Consider the following 17,944-nt stretch of genomic DNA (forward strand, 5'->3'; position numbering starts at 1 on the left):
CTTCAAATTGAAAGTCTTTTTTTTTTTTTTTTTTTTTTAAAGACGACCCCTACTGATTGGAGAGCTGTCACAAATATAAGCTCCACAATGTTTTCTGTAATTGTGTAGGCTTTGAATGTATATTTTTCATAAGTGTACAACATATATACTCAAGATATTAATCTATAAACTGACAAAGTTATTCATGGTGTATTAGCATTATTATTTAATCCATCCATCTATCCTCTATACTCTCTTGCTTTACCCCCCCTTTCCCATCTCAGCTGTCTTTTAATGAAAGGCAGGTGTGGGTGTGTCTACATATGCATATATACTATATTTGTATAGTAAAAATATAAATTTAGGAAATTCATATAAGGAAGATATTAATCTAATCAGGAGTACATACAGGATGTAACATAAATCTTTCACTGGCGCCTGGCATATTGCTCTGATCAAAATCACACGGAAATGCAAATTATTCACTTAATCCCCTTCCTTTTATGTGTCATGCAGGTCATTTGAATAATATATTCATTAGGCAGACTATACAATGTAGTCTAAATCATAGAACAAGACAGTCTGAGCAAATGGTGCAGTACGATCGACAAAATCACTTTTTCTGAAATTAAGTGGAAACATTTAAGCGTGAGTAACCCATGTTAATAATGCATTTATGACACACAGAGGATCTCTGAGGTGGAAGTGATGTTAGAGGAGAGGGATAAAGCTCCCCGGAACTCTATTGGCTCTGCTTCAGTGTATAACTGTAGGTGTGTGTGTGTGTGTGTGTGTGTGTGTGTGTGTGTGTGTGTGGAGCATGAGTCACCCTGCTCGCTTGTGATTGGATGGTAGTTTATGGATGAGGGAGGGGATAGAGTGCCTTAGGGGCTGTCTGTCAATCTCTCCTCTGCTCCATTCACACATTCACATCATAGAGTGACAGGGGAAGTGAGCTAGAGCTCCTCATTCATAAAAAAGAGAGAAAGTTCATTCATAAAAGCTGCACAGTTTCCCTGTGCCTCAGAAGAAAACGGCAGACGTGGGGAAAGTTGAATGGAGCCGAAGCAGAGCTGGAAGCCGGGTAACTGACCGACAAAGTGGATGGGTCAGTTGGACGGGACAGTACTCACCATGACAAGAGAGGAGCAGGATGGATTTTAGCCTGCGCAGGAGAACCCCAATTCTAGACGGTGAGCTGAATCTTTTGTGATGTGCAGTAGGAACCCCATCAAATGAGCTGAGAACACTTTTGAGCCCAATGCTAAGACAGTTTTCATAAGATCTGCTGATTTGCATGACAACCAAAACACAGTTTCATGTTTTTATGACTCATTTCTTTGGGGGTTAACTGTAACAGTTTATTTATTTTTTTCTCCTTTTCCTTTTATTTCTTCTTCACTTTTTCGCAGTGTCCAGGTCCCCTTATTATGAGAGACCAAACCATACCTAGGTTAAAAGCACAGACAGGACTCCTACCAGGCAGGTTCCTTTTACAGTTATTACACATATGAATAATCAACGTGCCACATGTGTGATTCTAACTATATCGTTCTCGCATCTTCTGCAGGTATGCTGAAGCGCACAAAATACAGTCGTCTGCGCAACGATTCGTTGACGTCCACAGAGGATCATCCCCAAAGACAGCTGCCCCTGGAGAGGGATCTTTGCTTTGAGTCGGATTTTGGTCGGGGGGACGCTGGTTCGCCCACTCACAGCGGGTCGTCCACCCTGAGGGACTTCATCCCTCGTATAGCCAACATTCGACTGCAGAGTCCCACTTCCCTGCAAGGCCCGAGGGTCGAAACTAACGCAACCAGAGACAGAACCATTGATGGACACACTGACAAACCACTGTGCAGAAAAGATTGGTGCGCCATCCCTGGTGATAGATTTTTTAGCCACTCTTCCCTTAATGTGTCCCTCTCCACGGGCCAGAACCTCATTCACCCGGCCCTGCTCTGCTCAAAACGACCCATCACGCTGCATCGGATGGCCAGTCTTCCCTGTCCTCCGAGCTCAAAGCGCAGAGACGGCCTGTGCTCTTTGAAGAATCCCTCTGCAGTAGATGACTTTACAGTGGCGAGGACGGCGAACAGAGCAGTTCACCATCACATTAAGGTGACTCTCCCCCACACGTATCAGAAGTGGATGAATGCATGCTGTTGTGCACAAACAGAAGTCTTATTTGTCATGCTGCAGACGTAATTATATGCTTCACTTAGACAATTTGCCTAACATTAGCTTGTGTGTCTGTTTGTCTCCACTTTCTCTTCCTTTCTGGCCGTGCAGTGGGAGAGCGGGAGTTTTCAGGACTTCTATATTCTAATCGGCTCATAAAAATCAGTGCAAAGTGTCTTTTGCTTTCTTTAGACTGTGGTAGATAATGTGGTGTATTAAGTTGGAGTGACTCAGAAGACGGAGCAGTTTTCTACCAACCAGTGGTCTGAATGGTGTCTGTCCTTCACCACATGTCAAAGAGGTCTTAGGCAACAACCTCAGCCGGTCTCCGGGGCATTCCTTGATGTAATGAAGTGTACGGCGGTGTGTAAAACATTGCTGAGGCATAGATTAAGAGGTGTTAGTTAAATGTGGCTTTTAGGCTGAAGTGGTTGGAGTAGTCCCCAAGAGTAAAAAGGTGCTACATAAAAGCCGTCCATTTTGCTATTTGCATCAGACGTATATTTTAATTCCTACTAACGGTAAAGCACATGTGAACATAGATAACACACTCTTTTCGCACCATTGCACTCACTTTTGTGTGTCCACCCCTCCCCCTCACACAGAGCTTCCTGTGTAGGCAGTAGTGACTCATCCTGCTCCTCAGATCAGCCGTGCGTGCTTGTGTGTGTGTGTGTGTGTGTGTGTGTGTGTGTGTGTGTGTGTGTGTGTGTGTGTGTGTGTGTGTGTGTGTGTGTGTGTGTGTGTGTGTGTGTGTGTGTGTGTGTGTGTGTGTGTGTGTGTGTGTGTGTGTGTGTGTGTGTGTGTGTGTGATTGCGTGTGTCCGGCATCAGCAGAGCTCATGCTGTCCTGGAACCGGAGGTGTGTCCGCATGGGTGATTAGAAGCAGGGCCTGTGAACCGACCGCTGATGGAAATGAGAACGGACAGTCTGATCATTCTCCATGAACAAGCGCAAACACACACACACACACACACACACACACACACGCACACACAGATTACATTTCCGCCCACTCACTCCACCCACATGTACACTTATTGATTTAAGTCTTGTTTCATCAATGGACTTACTCATCCTGGCATCAGCCTATAGAGGCAGCTTCACTCAAACACATGACCAGTGGAAGGGAGGCTGGCTGAAGTGTATCCCAACTTTTCCCGATGGCTTTAATTCTCTTCCCATGATCATGATTGAAACCATGACAGTTAGCAGGAGATGAAGCCTTCTTATCAACTGCAAATGTATGCTAATCTGCTAAATCAGAACTACATGGGATACCTGTAGCTGAATTCTCCATTCCTGTCTTTCTGCATCTGTCTATCAAGAGCACATGCAGCAGAGGAATGGGACTGAAATGTTAGCCACTTTTACACAGAGATCGTGGTAAAAAGACGCACCAGTACTCCCTTCTTTATTCTGCTTCCACTCTCCAGCTGTGTATTTACCTCTAACTGGGTCCCAGTCAGAAACAAGTCCCTTCTGTCTCTGATACCTGGCTGGGAAAAGTTTCTAACTGACTATTCCTGAAGGAAACACACATGCTCTGCTGCTCTCAGTTTCCCTGTTGCTGTCGGTTTGTTTTTTTGGGCGTCCGTGATTGTGGGTTGGAGACGGCGGCCTAGCTTCAGCTGGTGAAAGTTCCTCCAGGTCGTTAACCATGGCAACAAGGTTCGCCCAGCAGCTGGTACCACAAGTCAAGCAACAAAGTTCATTGTACAGCCAGTTCATGTGGTCAAACAAAGCAGAGTATTCGTGGTAACTGCATCTTTATCTCGGCAGTCACTTGGCAAGGAGTTGGTGTTACGCTTGAACGCTGCTGTCACCTGCGGGGCCGTCTGCATCGAGTTTGCAGTCATCTTCTCACCGCTGTTATGCCTTTCCATAGTTCCAATTCACATGGCACTCATTTCTCTCTCGTTACACCCCCGTTGCTACGACCCGAGACGGAACAGGGGCGTAACAGCTGCTTCCATGTGATTTAAACAGCACAGCTGGGCAGATTTGAGGTGCTACGGGGGCGGACTAAGCTGGCTGTGTGGGTGGGGCCTTTGCCTGCATCATTTGAGAGCACTCACATTTCATCTGTGCTTTTGTTGTGTTTTTCAAGTACATGGGCAGTGTGGAAGTGACCCAATCCATGAGGACCCTCGACTTTGATACCAGAATCCAAGTGACACGGTAGGAGTCACACACACACACGCACACACGCACGCACGCACGCACGCACGCACGCACGCACGCACGCACGCACGCACGCACGCACGCACACACACACACACACACCCCTGACCCCTGAGATTTTGTGACCCAAAAAGAAAGTTTACTTGCATCTTTCACAAGTTAAAAAAAAAATGTACAGGACTGTCTCAGAAAATTAGAATATTGTGATTTTCTGTAATGCAATTACAAAAACAAAAATGTCATACATTCTGGATTCATTACAAATCAACTGAAATATTGCAAGCCTTTTATTATTTTAATATTGCTGATCATGGTTTACAGCTTAAGAAAACTCAAATATCCTATCTCAAAAAATTTGAATATTCTGGGAATCTTAATCTTAAACTGTATGCCATAATCAGCAATATTAAAATAATAAAAGGCTTGCAATATTTCAGTTGATTTGTAATGAATCCAGAATGTATGACATTTTTGTTTTTTTAATTGCATTACAGAAAATAAAGAACTTTATCACAATATTCTAATTTTCTGAGACAGTCCTGTAGTTACCTCGTGCTTTTACCACAGTCCACGAGAAAGAGGTAGTCAGCTCTAGTTTAAACTTAACTGACAAAAAATTGAGAATTAAACCAGAGTGAACCTGAGGGAAAAGAAAACTAAAGAAGGGAGAGAATGATGACTAAAAATAAAGGGAAACAATTACATCTAAGGTAAATGAGATTAATAGGAATATGTACTTATATTAAGTAAATCAAATGCTTTTTTTTTTAAACATATACTTGAAAAAATAAACAACAAATACATGAAAATAACATGGTTTTTTGACTAAGTTTTGTCATTTTTCTCTACATATCCAGATTTTAGTTTTTCTTTTGTTTATCTTTATATTTCCAACATTATTTGTCTTTGCACATATTTCCACTTTTACCTGCTGCTTATTTTGATTTACTGTGGCCTTTTTCCATAGTCACAATGTTAGGAAAAGGCATCTTATGCAAATGTGAAAGATTTAGAAATCTGTGATCCAATATCGAGAGGCCATGGACTTGGTGAACAGTCATCTAAAGCCCTGAAAATTCAAATAAATAATACCCAGAGAGCTGGAGAAGTTTATAAGAAGATTGCTGCTTCCTCGGTAAGTAATGCGATTAAGAAATGTCAGTAAACAGGAAGGGTGGAGGTCAAATGGAGGTCTGGAAGATCATGAAGTTTTTTGAATGAAGCGCTCGTAGGATTTCTAGAAAGTCAAATTTCTGGCAATGTTCTTCAGAGGAGATAAAATAAACATCTCTTGTGCTTTCACTATCGTTTCAGTGTCACACATATATGTATAAAGTGAATTTTTTGGCCAAAATTAGTTTGGAGAAAAATAATGGTAAAGAATTGAGTGAAGAGCAATTCTCTATTTGTCATCTTGTCAACACAGTGTAAGGGGGGGGGGGGTACTCGTTTGTTACATGTTTGGTCAAAAAGAGGATGGCGGTCCATCTGTAAGAGTGAATCAGTAGTTTTAAATTGGGACATAATTCATTCACACACTGTGTACTATGTAAGAAAACTGTGCACATAGCCTTCTGTATTCAACTGTACTAATGAAAGCGCAGCCCGTGTTACATGGGAAACGCTGCACTGGAAGATGGAAGACTGGATTTAGTCCTAATAATTTATAGAAGCCAACTTAACACCCCATTTTTTATAAAAGTTGAAGATGAAAGACAGTGTCTATGATTTTTAATTATCTTAAATATTTGAAAAGAGAGGGGCTTCTGTGGTGTAGTGGGTAGAGCCTGTTGCCTTCCAGTTGGAGCATTTCCAGATCTATCCCCAGTCCCGGTAATTGCCAAAGTGCCAAAGTGTCCCAAAAAAGGACACTGAACCCGCAGCTTGACAAGGGTCCAAATCCAGTGTTTTCACACCCAAATAAATGGGGAGGGTTGTGTCAAGAACAACATCCCACATAAAACATAAGCAAAATCAATATACAGAACCCAATGATCTGATGTGGCAACCCCTAAAAGGGAAAAGCTTTCCGCGTCTCAATCAAAGTATGGACCATCAAAGGATACAAGCCATCGTCCTGCATCCCAGTCCCGGTCAGATGGGCCAGGAATCTCAGAGACTTTGGCTTTTTCAAAAAATTATCAACATCACCCACAAAATGGAAAGTTGTTACGTACAGTACTGTAGCACTCCTCACATGCAGTTTTGAGTGTCCATCACAGGTGGCCAAAGCATTCAAGCACGGGTATGTTCTTATCTGACATGTCATTTCACACGGCATGTCATGTCACGTGATTTTTATTTTCTTTTTTTCATGTATAGTCAAAGGAGAATGGAAATGGGATGAAAAATGTAATCAGTCTAAACTCATTTACCATATATTTGCCCAGCCAGACATGCAACGCTTATTAAAAAGAAAATAGAAAAAAAAAAAAAAAATCAAAGAGGGGAAATTAAATTAAATGTATGTTTCATAAACCAGGCCTTTCTCGTCATCATTTCATATTGACATCCCAGTGGCGGATGCCAACACACAGCAGGCTCTGTTCAAAACAGCGCTGGTGAATGATGAAGCAGAAAATCTAATTAGATGAATTTCCTCCTAATGATCTCTCATAGTCTTATTAAAAGGAGAGCCAGAGAGAGACCGCAGTCAATTACACACAGTTTGTTTTCACAGAGAAGAACGGTTCTTTCAGTTACCTACATAGTTATATGCTACTTCTGCATGTTTGTATGCTTTGACCTCTCTGACCAACATATCTGGTCTCTAAAGACTGCATTACTCAAAAACATCAAATGTGAAGACACGTTTGACATTACTATTATCATTGACATGAACAAGGTTGAGTTCATTCATGCAACTCTTCACCTTTAACACCTGTATGAGGGGTAAATAGTATGTTAATGCACTTTTTAGTACCTCAAGCTCGTATTTCAATATATTTCAGAAGGATTTCACAACAATGAGTTGAAATATTTATAGAAGTGATATGTAGCTTTCAGTTCAATACCTTTGTGAGGATGTTTTTTTTAAGAAAAATCTTTTATGTTTATGTTTCGTCTTTCCTTTTAATCAGAAATACATTGCATAATTAAAGGGTGAAAGACTTCCCAAGATTTGTCATGCAACTTGACTGAAGTTGACGCAAGTAAAACATGTACAAAAAAATATATTTTTACTATTATGTTGGATGCTTTCATTGCACAGCAACATTGTAGCACATGCACAACATGGTGTAGCATTGTTTCACTGAAATAAGCAAGACCTTCTCTGAAAATGTTCCTAAACCTTCATACGTGAATGCACATCACATGCAGTGTGTGCCCTCATCACAGATGCAATTTCTCTTAACATGTAGCGTGGTCAGTCTTCCTGTCAGCCCAGAGAACATGGGACACATCATTTTCAAGAATAACTTCACATGTTGTCTGTGGGACCACTGAATAGTTTTGCACATCAAAGTGTCCAGAGAAGACAGTGGCCTTTCTGAATCTTGCGCTTACACAAAAATATGCTCTAAACCAAAGAAAATATGTTCTTTTCTCTCTTTTTTCCTTTACATCCCCTCTAAAATCACTCATGATGCAGCTAACATGCTAACATTAATTTAGTTACGTTTAGTGACACGTTCATCCAGGTGTTTCTTCTTTATCATTATTTTAATATTAAACACAACTTTTACATTTTATTGCCAGATTCCCAACCCATTGTTTTTGGTAAAATGTTCTTACATGAATGTTTAGGTCTGTACAAATGTGATGTTTGTCAATGTAAAATCTCAATCTGAAATAGAAATGCTTATAAAAGTTATCAAGAAAAATATTGGATCTTTTGAATTTAGCAATCTGAATACATATAATGTGCGTATATCTTGAACGAAAAAAAGTGTTGTATTTCATTGTACAGTAGATGAGCTGCCTGTAATGTCATTTCCTTCCACTTTATTCACTTGCAAGTCACACAGTGCTTGTGCATTTGAGTGTGTACATGCTTATATATGGGTGTATGTGTGTATGTGTTTGTGCAGAGAGGCAATCAGCAGATTGTGTGAGAGGACGTCAATGAAAACTGCAGTGAAAAATAAAAGGGTAAGGCACAAACATATATGCAGGCGCACACAAAGGCAATCACCAGAGGCATCGCTGGAGTAATGTGAATTCTGTCATCATCAGACTCCGTCCAAGGGCCTGCCTGCTGTTCTGGGTAAAATCAACATGCAGTTTTCTGGGAGCAGAGTGATCCTCACTGTCTCCACAGACAGCATGACTCTGATTACAGCGTCCTCCTTACAGGTAACAGCCTGAACATGTTTAACTACATTAAACTGTACACTTATCTAGATGGCTGGCTGAAAACCTTCCCTGCCTTTGTGCTTTCTCCTACTTTTTCTGCCACAGAGGATCGCCCACCACCCCATGCAGGCCATTTCATTTGCCTCTGGAGGAGACCCAGTAGGTTCATGCTCTCAGATGTTGTTATAAACACATTCACAGTCACAGATGGACACAAACAAGCTAGCATGTGTGCAAAAAAACATGCACACTGAGTAGTTTGATTTAATTAAATTACTACTTTCTTTCCTGCCACATGTGGAATATTAGGTTATTTCCAACCCAACTTTCAATCTTTCTGTTTTTTAAGAAGACAGTGAGCAATTATAGGATATTATCTAACTAGGAAAAGTGAAACTCTAGACTTTAACTAGAAAAAAATTATTCTTGGACTTGTGAATGAAGGGTGTTTTTCTTGCTGATTAAAGACACTCAAAGGTGTATATGAGGAAGAGTACAAAATTGAATTGGTCAGGATCACATAGGTTATATCTCAAAAAAACATTAATGTGGAAATTGCTGAAGTGAGTTTTTCTGATTTTATGTTATAAAAATTATTGAGTTATTCTTCCTACTTGTCCTTTTTCCCATCCGTCCCATATGCAACTCCAGGTTTGAAAAGTCGGTACACAAGAGAAAAAAAAAATAGAGAGAAAGGGCGATTCTGGTTTAACTTTGACTCTTTTTAATTTCACCATAGAAAATGTGACTCAAGATATTTTATAATAATAATAATAGTAATAATAACAACTAGCATTTATATAGCACCTTTTTATGTTCTATTTTCATCAACTTTATTTCTGACATTTCTGACCTGCATCACTTTACAAAAACTCTATGGTAAAGCTTTTCCTTTTTTTGTTATGTAGTCATTCTATCTCACAACCCTGAAGATGCCAAGCAATTAGGCATTAAAGGTCTCAGTTTGTCCAGTTCTTCCAGCAAATACATCTTAAGTTCTGCAACAGTGTGGGATAATCACATTTTTCATTTCAAAATGTCCTGGTTCTTGTTTATGCTACCTGAGGGATCAGAATTCATGGTTTTTCAGCATAAGCTTAAACAATTGTCCCTTACTCACTGAAATTGCTCCTGAATAGTTAGTCATATTATGCGTGGCATGAGAAGAAAAGTGAAAACGTCTTAGTCTTTCTTAGAAGAGATTTTTTTTAAATACATTTCCATAATTTTTCTCATAGGTTTGCCTGGTGGAGCTCTTCTGCCCATCTTTGCTCCTCAGAGACTCCATCTTTTCATGGATGCTGCTTTTGTGATAACCATTGTTCTTCAGCCGTGGTCCTCCGGATGTCCTGCATGTTTTAGATGTTTCACACACACCTGACTGGATCACCATCAGCTGGTCATCAAGGTCTACACAAGTCCGTCAAAGGCCTACTAAAATGAGCCGTGTGTTAGAGGAGAGCAACATCTAAAACATGCAGGAAAGTGTGTCCTGCACGGCAAGAGCAGGGCTGCTGCTCCATGATTACAGTCACCTGTTTGAAACAGCATCATTATTTTATCTGACTAACACTAACTTCCTACCAACTGTTTTTGGAAAGTGTTGCAGGGCTAAACCAGACGTGTAAAATGGTTGCAGATTTCAAGAAATAAATAAAGATGAGGAAACATTGTTTGACTAATCCTCAGTTCATAGTATCTGAATATTTACAAAAGTAAATGAATGAATCAGAGTTTCATCCATTTGTTCTTTTGTTCATTCAAATCACCATTGGTTCAAATTTGCATTTTCCACACCATCTCAGCCTGTTTTCATTAGTTCCCAAAGTCCTTGTGCAGGGTCAAAGAGGTATATGTCAATAAAACTCTACTTTGTATTGCAAAATAGTGTTTAAGCGCAAGAGGTCACCAAACTTAGGTAGCATTAAAACAGTGCTCTGTTGTGGATAACTTCCATCGCATCCTATTTGGTAGTTAGAGTTAGAATTCTCCGAATTTATTTGAGTTTCAATAAGGAGAAGCAAATATGTGAATTACGGCAAATTTCTTCAGGTGCCAGAAACAAGTGGAGACTTTGTGTGTAAAATTGTTTTATCCAAAGAATGTTTCCTATCCATAGAAGTAAAGGATGTTAAGACATACAGTTAAGGAGCATTACAAATTTAATTGGGGAATTGGGTAATTAATTTATGTGTATAGGATGTAGGAAAAAACTATTTTCCAAAATCAGCTATTTCTCTTTTTATCTCTGACAATGTGTTTCCCACAAAAAAATTCAAGCCTGAAGCAGCTTCCAGAGCAGAGGACACAGACTCTTAACATCCTTTAGATTTTTACCCATTCCTTCACAAAGGAATTCAAGAGACAATAGAAAACATTAATTTGCCATAAACATGTCGACCAAATAACATGGAGTAAGTATTGTACTCCCCATTTGGTACTTAACTCCTTGTGTCAGTGAAGTAATGCACCCATCACAGCTAACATGTGCTTCCATCATCTTTACCTCTCATCGGTTGTCTCTAAAACAAATTACTTTTATCTGATTCATAAACTCACTCATGGCTGCTGTGTGCACATTGCCATGTTTCACTGTAATTTGAAATCAGTGCAGAGGCGCTGATAAAAGGTTGGAGAGAACAAGTGTTTCTGAGGAGCACAGTGCAAGTAAATCTATGAACGGGATTACAGCTCAAAATTTAATTAGCTACTTGTGCTATGCTCTAAGCCTCTGCTCAGTTAGCTTGGGCACATGAGCTCAGAGAATTAAAGTCAATCTGCCACAGAGGCTTTGTGGTGAAACATAGCTGACTCTGCTCCTGCATACGTTGCAGACTGAGTGAATTAATCAAATAGTCAATGTATATGATGGCCCATGTATGGAAAAAATCTGATTTAGTTGTTTTCACTGATGAAATGTGCCACAACTGTTCAGAGTTAGTGGCTGTTGCGAACTTGCAAAGGGCAGAAATATATAATAAAAAATAACACATTTTTCCAATCAAGAATGTAAAGTTTTTACATAATAAAACACACTCTAATGTCAGTATACTCAGTGATTTTGCTGCTGCAGCATTACTCAGCGTAGGAGAGGTTTTTCCGACATCAGGAGGCTTTTATGTTGAAACTTATCCTTACCATTTTAAGACTTAAATACTCCAGAGCGACTTTGGAGCTGTTGCTCTCACCATCAAATATTTCCTTGACAATATTACCGAAGAATACTTTTTTAACAAGAGCAGGTTAGATTGCTTCATAAAACTGCTACTCTAAGACTCATTGCGACACCCCTTGCTTGTTCAAACTGATCCAAACAAACTTGAGGTAATGAAACCTTGAACAAGCTGCTTGACATGCTCTTTGAATACTGTATATCCATCAGCATTTTGATTGCTGTTGAACATACATCTTTTTTCTTATTTATTTAACAGGACATGGCGGAGTACATTGCCTATGTTGCAAAGGACTTTGTCAATCAAAGAGGTAAGGTGTTGTCTGGGACTAAAATCAACTGGCGATTTCTACTTGAGTTTTCTGCTTTGTTTTGAAAAAAGTGTTGTTTTTTTTTATTGGTATGGAAACTAGGGTTGCCACCTTTCAGAAATAGAAATAAGGGACGTCCTGATTTCAGCAGCGCAGGAGCCAAAAAAAAGCCCCAAAACTTCTAAACTGAATAAAAATGTGTTTATTTTATATGAAAAAACAAAATGCCTTGATTTAAAGTTTAAAGTGCTTTAATAGCATTGAACTTGCATGACTGTACAGACAGACAACCATACTAGCATCTGAAATATCCTCCTATGCTACGTATGTCCACATCAGCCCAGATGTATAATATAGCCTACAGGTGAAGAATATGGTGTAAAAGTTAATTTATTTCAATAATTCAACTAGAACATGGTGTAAAAGTTAACTTAATTCAATAATTCAACTAGAATATGGTGTAAAAGTTAATTTATTTCAATAATTCAACTAGAATATGGTGTAAAGGTTAATTTATTTCATTAATTCAACTAGAATATGGTGTAAAAGTTAACTTAATTCAATAATTCAACTAGAATATGGTGTAAAAGTTAATTTATTTCAATAATTCAACTAGAATATGGTGTAAAAGTTAATTTATTTCAATAATTCAACTAGAATATGGTGTAAAAGTTAACTTAATTCAATAATTCAACTAGAATATGGTGTAAAAGTTAATTTATTTCAATAATTCAATTAGAATATGATGTAAAAGTTAACTTATTTAAATAATTCAACTAGAATATGGTGTAAAGGTTAATTTATTTCAATAATTCAACTAGAATATGGTGTAAAAGTTAATTTATTTCAATAATTCAACTAGAATATGGTGTAAAAGTTAATTAAAATACGGTACAAATCGTGTCCCGTATTAGTTCAAAACGGGACGCAACATTTTTTTCTCAAATAAAGGACAATTCCGTATTTTACGGGACGGGTGGCAACCCTAATGGAAACATCACGATCTTTGTTTCACTCTCTGGTAGCCTGTCACATTCTGGAGTGTCCTCAAGGTCGTGCCAATGAGGTCATCAGCAGCATCGGGCAGGCCTTTGAGACCTGCTTCAGACAGCTTCTCAGCCAAACATCCACACTCCTCTCCCCAAGGTTTTCCACTTGTTAGTGCAACACAGTGTAGTGAGTTTTTATGAGTCATCAACATCTAGGTTTACATACATCTCTGCACACAGGTCATCTGTGAGAATCTGTCCTAAATGGTGCTCGGAGGAAACAGCAACAGACCGAAAGCCTAAGATCGAGGGTGAAGTCAGCTCACATCGGGTCTACTACAACATCATCCCAAGCAAGACAGCACCGCCTGGTGGAAAAGAGGACCCGCAGGTTACATGGACGGAGAACAAACAGCACTCTAACACACAGGAGGTGGGAGTTTATCATAGCACTAAAACACTGCCCAACCGGCAAAACATTTTCAGTTGTTTGTGCTCTTTAAAACAGCAATTTCAAAAAAATATGATTCAATTACTTTTGGTTGTGTCTTGCAGTCTTCTTCACATTTAAAGTTGCTTTGTGATGCAGACATTGGTTTCTTGTCATCACGGTATAATGATGTAATGTATCAAAATCAAACTATATGAATTCAATGTATTACAAAATAAAGCTGTCTAATAGGATCTAAGATGATGTTAACATGACACAGAACAAAAAACTGCACATATTTTTGTGCTCTACCTTTATGCAGGATTATTCATGGAGCAATAACTGTTCACACGATTACACCCTAGAGTGGTGACAGCAGAGAAGTGATTGAACAGGAAGTGCCTTGCTCAGTAGTTAAGAGAATGTTGTTAACCGGCGATCATTCTGGGAATTGAATCAGCATCTTTCCTGTCACAACCTCACAATGCACAAACACACACACTGGCACGAGGAAGACATGTCACCTCCTGTTTGTGACTCACTGAATGCTGTTGCAGGTCCGTTTGTCTCCACCTGTTTCGCTGTATGAGAACTGCTCCATCGCAGAAGAAACTTCTGCTTCATATGCAGGTAAAAGCCCAACAGTGTGTGTGTGTGTGTGTATGTGCGTACTGACATACTGTAACTGTGAGTGTGTTCAGCTGTAAACACAGGTACAACCATTCAATTCTAAGGTTTTATGTATGATGTAAGTAATAATAATCAGGATAATACTCCGTCCGGTACCTCACAGGGTCTTTAAATTAGTTGGATAAAACTTTACGTGAACTGCTACACGACATGTTACACAATGTCATTATTCATTGAACATAACTAAGCTGAAATACAAAAGCAGTTCGGCATCAATCTATGACTCAATGTTATAGACCCATCTTTAACCTAGTAATAACTTGAAGTAGTTCATGTTGTGAGTTTCAGTGAATCCATCAATGCACAACTCAGATCCCAGAGTAGCGTTTCAGTCAGGTTGCGGTCTGGATTTTGGGTAATGGCAGCATCTTCATTCTTGTCCTGAACAACTGAAACATCATCAATTATGCCGCCGTTCCAATAGCAGAAAGACCAAACTGAATCCTTCCATCTATTTTTCCTCGTCGAGGTTTCAAGAATGAGTGACTGATTATTTCCAAACTTGCCATACTTGATATTGCCAAACAGCCATGTTGTCACATTTAACATTTTAATTTGGCATGAAGAAAAGTTAAGGGGTGAATAAATGACGGCAAGGTGCCTAAATCAAAACAAGCCCAAATCATTATGCCGCCACCGCCATGCATGGCAGTTTGCATGACGTTTGCATGGTGAGGTAGTGTGTAAAGCTTTGTTTATGTCGTTACATCGAAGTGACAGCATGCAGTATGTATAGCGTAGCAGGGAACCCTGAACACAGCACGAAAATTTAAGCAACCACAACTTATTTGCTCTAATACGGACTTGGTCCGCGTAGCACCCTCCGTGGACCATATTGCTAATACACAGGCTGTATCTTCCTCAGACCACTGTTCTTTGCTGCATCCATTTTAATTCATCGCTTATTTGAAAATGACGCCGTCTCGCAGTCTCGCTATTGCCGTTGGTCTTAACAACTCCGCCCTCTCTGCTGAGACTTGAGATTTGCTGAGACATTCACCCCCAGAAGAATTAACAGTTTTGTATGTTTTCTAGTTTTGATCATCTCTTCACTGTACAATGAACAATGACCTCTAAATTGTTAAATTATGCCCTCATAGCCTTCACCTGACTGAGGGGCAGCAACAATTTTCTTCTTTGAGAGGATCGCTGATGTCTTTCCTTTTTGGAATTTTGTTAACACATATTTGAATGCTTCTTCATTTTTGCAGTTTTAAATAAATAAATAAACAGTGTGCTATGTCATATGCTAGTGTTCATCTGAGGTTTTATCTCGCTAATTCTAAGACCTGCTAAATCCTGATGAATTTTATCGTCCTAACGGAAAATATTTGTCTGAGCAAATGATTTGTTAACTGTTTTGCTCCTTTTACGTTTTGTCTCCATCACTCAGCGAAGTCCGGTGCCGGCGCTGACCAACTCAGTTCTCTCTCTGAGACTCAGGTCCAGAACTTGATCCAGGAAGAAGGCTGGTTTCACGGCAGGTGAGTAATCAACATCTCTGTACTTTCTCCCACCAAGGACTTAGAGTCTTTAATATTCCGTCTGTGAATGTGTATGTCTGGTTCCTTTCTCCGTGACCTCTCTGTCCTTTATCCCAGGCTGGCCAGAGAACAGGCAGAGTCCCTTCTCACCTGCAGCGGAGATTTCCTGGTCCGAGAGAGCAGCTCTGCGTGTGGTCAGTATGTCCTCAGTGGTGTGGAGGGAGGAGCCGTGCGGCACATACTGCTGGTTGATCCTCACGGGCAGGCAAGTGTCGGATTTACTTTTCAAACTTACACATGATGAAAGGAGTATGGCTGCAGTTTTTGAGCTTGCTGTTGGTGATTTTTGTGTGATTATCATCACCAGGTGCGCACACGTGACCAGGTGTTTCAGAGCGTCGGCCACCTGGTGCGATTCCACATGGAGAAGCAGCTGCCCATCATTTCTGGAAGCAGTGAGCTGTGTCTGAAGCAGCCCATCCTGCAAACACACTAATGCTCATACTCTCTTACTTGTATATATGAAGTTTTAACAGTTGTTTCTCTCTCTTTGTCCTTTTTATCCAAGAACACCTTGCTCATGTTAAAAAAAATTGTAAAAAAGAAAAAAATGTAAACCCTTTAGTTGCCTGATAATATTAAAACAGCCTCCCAGCACATTGAACATGATTTCTGGTGAGCTGTGGTCATTGCAACTGCATCAGTTTGAGGGGACATCGAGGTTCTATTTGGTCATTACAGAAACTGGACTGTTTATTGGATAATACGATGCCCCTTTTCTTTTTCTTACAGAAGCAAATTCTTAGCCCTTTCGGTTTCTGTGCTGCGAACCAGCAGCTGGTCTGCAGAACATCTGGTGTCACAAGCTGCATTTGCTGTTGTTTACTCAAAGTTCAGGCCCATAGCGAGTTAGTAATTTCTTTATTGTTAAGTAAATAATAAGGACTAGCTCCAGTTTCTAGATGTGCCAATGAAAGATGGTATTAATGCAGCACAAAGGAGCTCTGGCTGTTTTTAGCTTATCAGCTCCCCCTATAGGTCCGATCTAAACTGACTTTTCTTTGGTCTGTTACTCCATCACACTCTTGAGTCTTTTCGTCACGTATGTGATATTGTGACATAAAATGATACACAGCTAGCACAAAATACAATTATGATGAAACTCTAAAGTTTCTTTGAATAGTTTTTGTTGAAGGCGGGGACAAGGAATTTGAAGAGCTAGAATTTAAGCGATTTAAGATTGGTAGTATTTAAGGGTGCCTGCACCAGTCTCAAAAGAGATTAGGGTAGGTCTGTTGGAGGGAATGTTAGCGATGCTGAAACTGCAAACCTGTCTGTTTTTGGTTGGGTTTATTTTTCCATCCCCAGTTCGGTGACTTCTGCACTATTTGTGGACTATTTTGTTTTCAATAAAACACCTTTTTTTTTAGTAAAAACCATCAAACTGCCACTTCCTACTCCTCCAAAATAAGTGCAAGCTCATCACCTCCTGAAACGGAGTGACCTCTCGGCTGCTCACACACGTTAATGAAAACCAACATGTTTATCACAGTTTAACACAAAGTAGTACTTTGTTGACCGTGGACATTCGTATAAATACCACTAACTGTTTGGACATGGAAATACAACCACCTGTTATCTGAATGTTGTTCGTGGACAAAGGACAGAAGAGTGACAGGTCAGGACTTCAGAGGGCCATTCAGACTTCACCTGGGACCAATAAACAGGAAGTTTGTTGTCCTCTCTTGTATGTTTAACTGATAGTCAGCATGCTCAGTACCACATCCTGTACAAATATGAGGGAGACTGAATTCAAGTATTAACTGAGCGTATGTGTTTAATGAATTATCATATTAAAGAGACTGAGGATGGCTAAAGTTATGAGCGCTCCTTCAAATACATAAAAATGCTCAGGAACAACAGCAGACAGGAAATGTGACAGAGTTAAATTTTGCTGCTTGAAGTCATCTTAATTTCAATTAAATTTAAAGTGACTCAGCCGAAGAAGGAAAAGTATTGCTATTTTATATCCGCAGATGTTTCGTGCACATTTTAAGTAACAAAATCTGAGTAGAGATGCAGAACCCAGACTGTAGAGACCAAGAACATATCTAGGTTTTCTGAACTGATCAACAAGTATAAGTAAATCCTACAATGAAAAATGGGGCTTTAACCTGAAAGTCCCCAGTTTTACTGCTGGATGAAAATAAAAGCTGTGTTCTGCCTGC

The 17,944-nt window shown here is 39.7% G+C and overlaps 1 protein-coding gene across 1 annotated transcript; it reads left to right on the plus strand.

Moving 5' to 3' along the window:
- Nucleotides 1-909: 909 nt before the first annotated feature.
- Nucleotides 910-16,511, plus strand: LOC133420018 (SHC-transforming protein 1-like). Its single transcript, XM_061709567.1, has 14 exons — nucleotides 910-1,172; nucleotides 1,392-1,461; nucleotides 1,550-2,100; nucleotides 4,271-4,341; nucleotides 8,376-8,436; nucleotides 8,521-8,640; nucleotides 8,746-8,799; nucleotides 12,072-12,123; nucleotides 13,149-13,269; nucleotides 13,353-13,545; nucleotides 14,100-14,172; nucleotides 15,626-15,716; nucleotides 15,834-15,981; nucleotides 16,084-16,511. The coding sequence occupies exons 2-14, from the start codon at nucleotides 1,410-1,412 to the stop codon at nucleotides 16,210-16,212; spliced, it is 1,716 nt and encodes a 571-aa protein (XP_061565551.1). The 5' UTR covers nucleotides 910-1,172; nucleotides 1,392-1,409; the 3' UTR covers nucleotides 16,213-16,511.
- The last annotated feature ends 1,433 nt before the right edge of the window (nucleotides 16,512-17,944 follow it).

This window comes from Cololabis saira, chromosome 2, assembly GCF_033807715.1.
Source record: "Cololabis saira isolate AMF1-May2022 chromosome 2, fColSai1.1, whole genome shotgun sequence".
In the NCBI taxonomy this organism is placed as follows: Eukaryota; Metazoa; Chordata; class Actinopteri; order Beloniformes; family Belonidae; genus Cololabis; species Cololabis saira.

Coding starts and splice junctions, on each gene's coding strand:
- LOC133420018 (XM_061709567.1), top strand. CDS start 1,410: ATGAGAGACCAAACCATACCTAGGTTAAAAGCACAGACAGGACTCCTA. Junction 8,437..8,520: donor CTGCAGTGAAAAATAAAAGG/GTAAGGCACAAA, acceptor TGTCATCATCAG/ACTCCGTCCAAGGGCCTGCC. Junction 14,173..15,625: donor AACTTCTGCTTCATATGCAG/GTAAAAGCCCAA, acceptor TCCATCACTCAG/CGAAGTCCGGTGCCGGCGCT.